We start from the raw sequence: 6,000 nt of genomic DNA, 5'->3' as shown, positions 1-6,000 counted from the left end.
CTTGATGCTCTTGAAGTATTTAGTATATTTTCTAAGTTTTCAATATTTATTTCTAAGGCCATATCTACTACTATTGGTTTATTAATACTATTAGTTAATCTATGTCTTAGTAAGTTGCTTCTATAAACTTTTATCTTTCTGATTACATATTCTGAAGTTATAATAAACTAAAATATCACATAAATCATTATTGTGATATTGGCTATATTTGTTATTTTGCAAGTCAAGGAGTAATCATCTATTTAAATTATTAGTAAAGGAAAAATGCACAGTATTATCATTATTAATTCACCAATCATTAAATATATAGAATCTCTCAAGCAATCAAGATAAGGTTTATATTTAGTAAGAACCAATGCTGATAATAATGAAGAACTTAAAAGTAGGTAGAGATAGTATTTAATAGGAGAAAAAGATAGGGAGATTATTAATATTACTTTTTTGACTTCAAGCATCAGCCAAAAGTATTTGTTGAAATTTTTATTCACATCCAAATTGTGGTGCAAAAACAAGTAATTAGTTTGATCAATATTTTTTGATTTATTGAAAATAATAAAAAAATTTATTAGGTAAACTGGTGTTATGATTCCTAACAAAATATAAGAAACTTAATCCATTGAAGAAAAATGGCTTATGTTTAAAAATAAATTTGCAAAATAGTAGTTACTTGATATCCTTAATAGCTTCAGTTAAATATTCCAAAGAAAGTTATTCACTATAAAAGATGAATTTATTTTATTTCTAAGTATGAAAACTATTCCTGAAAAAATGCAAAATATTACCAGAACTATTAAAAGCAAAATTAAATTCTGCGAAACAAGTTTATCAATAATTAATTTGTATTTAATTCCGATCATAAATTCTACATTTTCTAGATTTGCTTCTGATGACTAATAATAGATATTTACAAAATTTAATGTCGCAAACGATTTGTACAAAATCTCAGTTTAGTTTTAGTTTACGAAGTAGAGATTTCCTAATGACTACATTTAGAAGATGAAGTAATCTGTAAATGGGTGAATGTTTATAAATAATTATGGCAAGTATAAAATAAACACAGCTTATAAAACACCGTCACTTGCAGTTTAAATTTATTATTAAGGTTTTAGAGCATTATCATCTTAGCAATCAGGAATCCCTACATTAGTATATCCATCTTTACAAAAGCATGACCCCGTTATTTTTTCTAGTTAGCGAGTTTTAGAACTACATTCTGTACATCCATAATTCTTGTTTGGGATAGTACATTATGAACAAGAATAGTCACATTTATTACCTGAGTAAACTTCATTATCAGAATACTTGTCACAAGAGTAGCTGTTTAAACAAAGTAAACAACCTTAAGCACATTTTTAGCTGCAATTGTTATTTTAATCTAGATATAACCCAATTCCACAGTAGCATTTTCCTTAAAAAGTGATCTTGTTTTTGCTAAGATCACATGATAAACATATTTATGGAGGATAATTAGGATCGCTACATGTTTGACAACTAGAATTATTGCATTAACTACATTTTAGTTTACTCCAATTACAAAAGGTATTTGTAGGAGGGTTGTTTTATGTGTAGCATTTACCCTAATATAAAATAGAATTTTTACTGTCAATACATGATAAGCATTACTAAGGAGATTAACTAGGATCAGTACAAGCAAGACAGTCATTATCCTTACATTTAAAACATTATTAATTGCTCCAATCGCAAAAAGTGTTAGAAGGAGGGTTGCTTTAACTGAAACATTTACCTTCATAAAGGATTTATTGTTTAGTTATATCACAAGATTTACATATTTATGGAGGTTCAGAAGGATTACTACAAGAAAGACAGTTATTATCTAGGCATTAGAAGCATTTTAAATTATCCCAATCACAAAAAGTATTATCAGGTCGAGAATTTTATGTAAAACATTTCCCTTAGAAAAAAGCTAACTTCTATTTAGATTAATCACATGATATACATACTTAGGGAAAGATACTAGGATCACTACAAGTAAGACAGTTAGAATCTGCACATTAAGTGCATTTCATTTATTTCCAATCGCAGAAAGTATTTTTAGGTGGAGAACTTTGAATATAACACTAACCTTCGTATAAAATCTAGTTTTGGCTATCAGCACATTATAAGCATTATTACTCAGGCAAATTAGGATCACTACAAGTAAGACAGTTAGAATCTGCACATTAAGTGCATTTCATTTATTTCCAATCACAAAAAGTATTTTTAGGTGGTGAACTTTGAGTATAACATTTACCTTGGTATAAAATCTAACTTTAACTATCAATGCATTATAAACACTCTTAAATAGTTTCTTTGCAAGTAAGGCAGTTTTTGTCACCACATTAAGAGCACTTTAATTAAATCCAATCACAAAAAGTGTTAGGTGGAGGGTTACTTTAACTGTAGCATTTGCATTAATAAAGGATTTATTTCAAGCTTTCATCACATGATAAACAAACTTAAGGGGATGTTATAGGATCACTACAAGAAAGACAACTAGTATCGCTACATTTAGAGCATGTTAATTTATTCCAATCACAAAAAGTGTTTGGAGGAGGTTAGCTTTAGCTGAAACATTTATCTTCGTAGAGAATTAATTTCTAGCTTTAATCACAAGATAAACATTTTGAAGAGGGTTAAGTAGGATCGCTACAAGATAGGCAGCTAACATCAGTACATTAAATACATTTTAAAATCTTCCAATCACAAAAAGTATTACTAGGAGGAGAATCTTGAGTATAACATTTATTTTGGTATAAAATTTGGGTCTTTTTATCATCACACTTTAAACATTAAGAAGATGTTTAGCTAGGATCACTGCAAGTTAAGCAATTATTATCTAAACATTTACTACATATTAATTTTTAAGGATCACAATAGGTATTAGGAGGCTAATCTTAAAAACACTTGCCATTAAATAAGTAGTATGAATCTGTGCATAAAGTACATTAAAAAGCACTGTTGCATTCTTTGCAATTAGGGATATTGCATATTTAGCAAACTTAAAAGGTATATTTTGGATCTTGTGTACTACAGAAGTATCCAGTTGGCTGTGTGGTAGAGCAAATATTTTAATCCTAAAGAAAATACTATCCAGAAGAACAATCTAAGCATATTTAGTTATTCTATAGGTATATTAAACAAGTAGTTAAACAATCATTACCATTTGTACTTAGATATTAACCTTAAGGACAAGTTTTCTTGTAAAATTATAAGGCTGTTGATGTAGTCCCTTAGCATTTAGCACCATCCCAAATATAGTAAGAATACTAAATAGTGTTTGAAGAAAATGATTAGTTTTCTATACTTATCCTTAAATCTTAAGAAGAATTTTCTGTATTGAAATAAAATTAGTTAATAGAAACAAAAAAATCTGTATAACTGGTTTTTTAAACTTGCATAAAAACATCGAATTTGACAGGAAAATATCTTTATTAGTTCTGACAACTTGTTGTGTAAAAGCATTTAATAATTGTTTATTATTTGTAGAGAGTATCATATTATGAGACTATTCCATAAATACTAAGAGGATTTTAAATATATTCTAAAACAGTAAAATATACATTAATTATAGTCTGAGCTTAATTAGCTGTAGATATTTTAATTGTATACCCCGAGTCAGTTATATTAGTTGCCTCAACAGTAAGAGCAAAAAATTTATTTGAATAATCATAACTTGATTTCCACCCAGTCAATACAACAGAGACATTTTTCTAACCTTAATTTTGAAGTTGCGATGAGAAACTAAAATATTCTGAATACTCAAAATTTGTAAATTGAATATTATTTTTTTCAATATTTGTTACATAAAAAAAAGGATATTATGATATATCTATAACTAATGCACTTGCTGAAATACCCACTAAGTTACTATTCTCAAGCCTAGATGCTTATATTATACAGCCATTTTATGTTACTTAGCTTGAAGAAATATTAAAATTTACTCCGTCAGGTACATTCCAGAAGTTATTGTAAAAGTCAATTCCTACAATTACAGTTGGAATATTTTTAAATGATTTGCTTGAATAATCAATAGTGCTTTATCCTTATAAGGTATGATCATTAAGCTTATATAGCTAAATATTTTATTGATAATAGACAAAAGGAACTTAATCTGAAAAAGTAATTTAGCATTTTAAAAGAATGAAGAAATTAAAGAAAAAAAGAGGGAAACACTTGAAGAGAGTTAAGTTATTAATTTTCATTTTTGAGTTTACTTATTTAATTTCTTTTTCTTTTGATAAATTTGCTTAAATATATATTTACCAATTTAAGCAAGATGCAAATATAATTTAAAATGCTCAGATTTGGTATAACTATATGCATATTGTTTGTGTAACATTAATCAAAGTAAAATTAAAATATATTGTAAATTATAGGTAAACCCAAAGAATTTCTAAATTTAAACCCCTAATTATGAAATTGAAGGCTAAAAGGTTAGCTTAACTCTATATCAATTTATTAAAAATCATTAAATTGTAATCTAAAATTTATTGTTTTTATCTATTTTGAGTTTGTGATGGTGAGTAAATCATAGAATTTTTATAAATAGTAATATCTTATAAGCGAAGATAATTATGATAAATAAGTACATTATTATTTCACAAGGTTAGTTTAACTATGATATTAAGTGTATATTTCAGCTATTTTTATAATTTTCTTTAAAAAATAGTAGTATTTAGTGGTTTTGTATGTAAATTTTTTCAAAATAAAAGTATTTAAAATGAATGTGATATTTTTCAAATCATTAAATGGAATTTAGTTTCTAAACAAATTTTTTCCAACTTTTTCTAGTTAAATTCAGACTTTTGCTTGTGATCTATTAGTTCAGATTGATTAAATTGTAAATTTATATTTTGCCTTATTTTGATGGTAATTAAAGAGTTAAAAAATTAGGTTATATATACTTCCCAATTATTTCTAATTAATACAAAACTTTACAATTAAATATTAATCAGATTTAAATTTTAATTTTTCTGATATTGTTAATTATTAATAGTGTTTCGAAAATCGATGTTTTATCTTTGTATCTTAGATACATTTTAATATAAGTCAATATCATACTTTTATTTTTTTAGGCTTTTTATTTAATAAATCAATTTATATTTTAACAAATAAAAATAAAATATATTGTAGGTTAAATGATTAAAAACTTAATTTTCGTTATCTTTTTTTCAAAATCAATTTAGTATTTATGACTCCTTTATAATTCCACTTTTTACTTATGAAAATTAGGGTCTTTTTATAAATTTAGCAAGATACTTTCTTTTTGATAAATATATTATTTAAGTATATTCCACAAATCTTCATAATATTTATCATTAGCATACAAGTATATGACTAAGATATACTTTTTTAATTTGATAAAATTAATATTTTTTTGCAAATATTAGATTGTTGTTTAAAATAAGTTCTAATATATATAATTTCACCAATTTATATTTTTATCTCGCAAAAATGTGAAATCATATTAATTATCAGAATCTAATTTTATTCAAAAAATGAGCTAATTTTTTTACTCCTTTAAAATAAGAAATAGTTTTAAAATCTTTGATTTAAATTACATAATTAGCTAGAATATTATCGAAAAAAACAAATACTTGATCTATTTATTTCAAATTTAAATATTATTTCATAAAAAATAAAATTCATTTTATTACTAAAATATTAAAATGATACCTAATTCAGTAATGATTACTTTATATTTATTTTTTGATATTGATTTAGTCTTAAATTAAGATTATACCATACTAGATTGATTTAAATAATTCTAATTTATCTATGTTGATTTCTAATGAAATATCAACTACAATAGATTTATTAAACTTTTGATTTGATAAAAAGGCTGATTTTTTCCTCCATTTCTTAATATATTTTCTTAAGATAATTCAAGATTTATTAAAAATTGAAGTCTACCATAATTTAGAATTTCTATCTTTGATAAGCTAGTTATTATGCAGATAGAAGAGAAATCGCTTATATGCTGCATAAAAATTGGAAATA

At 24.7% G+C, this 6,000-nt stretch overlaps 1 protein-coding gene across 1 annotated transcript; it reads right to left on the bottom strand. All coding sequences in view use genetic code 6, as the record gives it.

The window, feature by feature from the left end:
- Window positions 1-853: 853 nt before the first annotated feature.
- Window positions 854-4,202, bottom strand: TTHERM_00274430 (hypothetical protein; the record flags this gene model as incomplete). The annotated part of the gene is made up of 2 exons (XM_001015983.1): window positions 854-890; window positions 937-4,202. The coding sequence occupies 2 exons, from the start codon at window positions 4,200-4,202 to the stop codon at window positions 854-856; spliced, it is 3,303 nt and encodes a 1,100-aa protein (XP_001015983.1).
- Window positions 4,203-6,000: the final 1,798 nt, after the last annotated feature.

This window comes from Tetrahymena thermophila (genome assembly GCF_000189635.1).
Source record: "Tetrahymena thermophila SB210 genomic scaffold scf_8254649, whole genome shotgun sequence".
Lineage (NCBI taxonomy): Eukaryota > Ciliophora > Oligohymenophorea > Hymenostomatida > Tetrahymenidae > Tetrahymena > Tetrahymena thermophila.
Note: the sequence above shows the minus strand (reverse complement) of the source record. Positions and strands in the feature narration are given on the sequence as shown.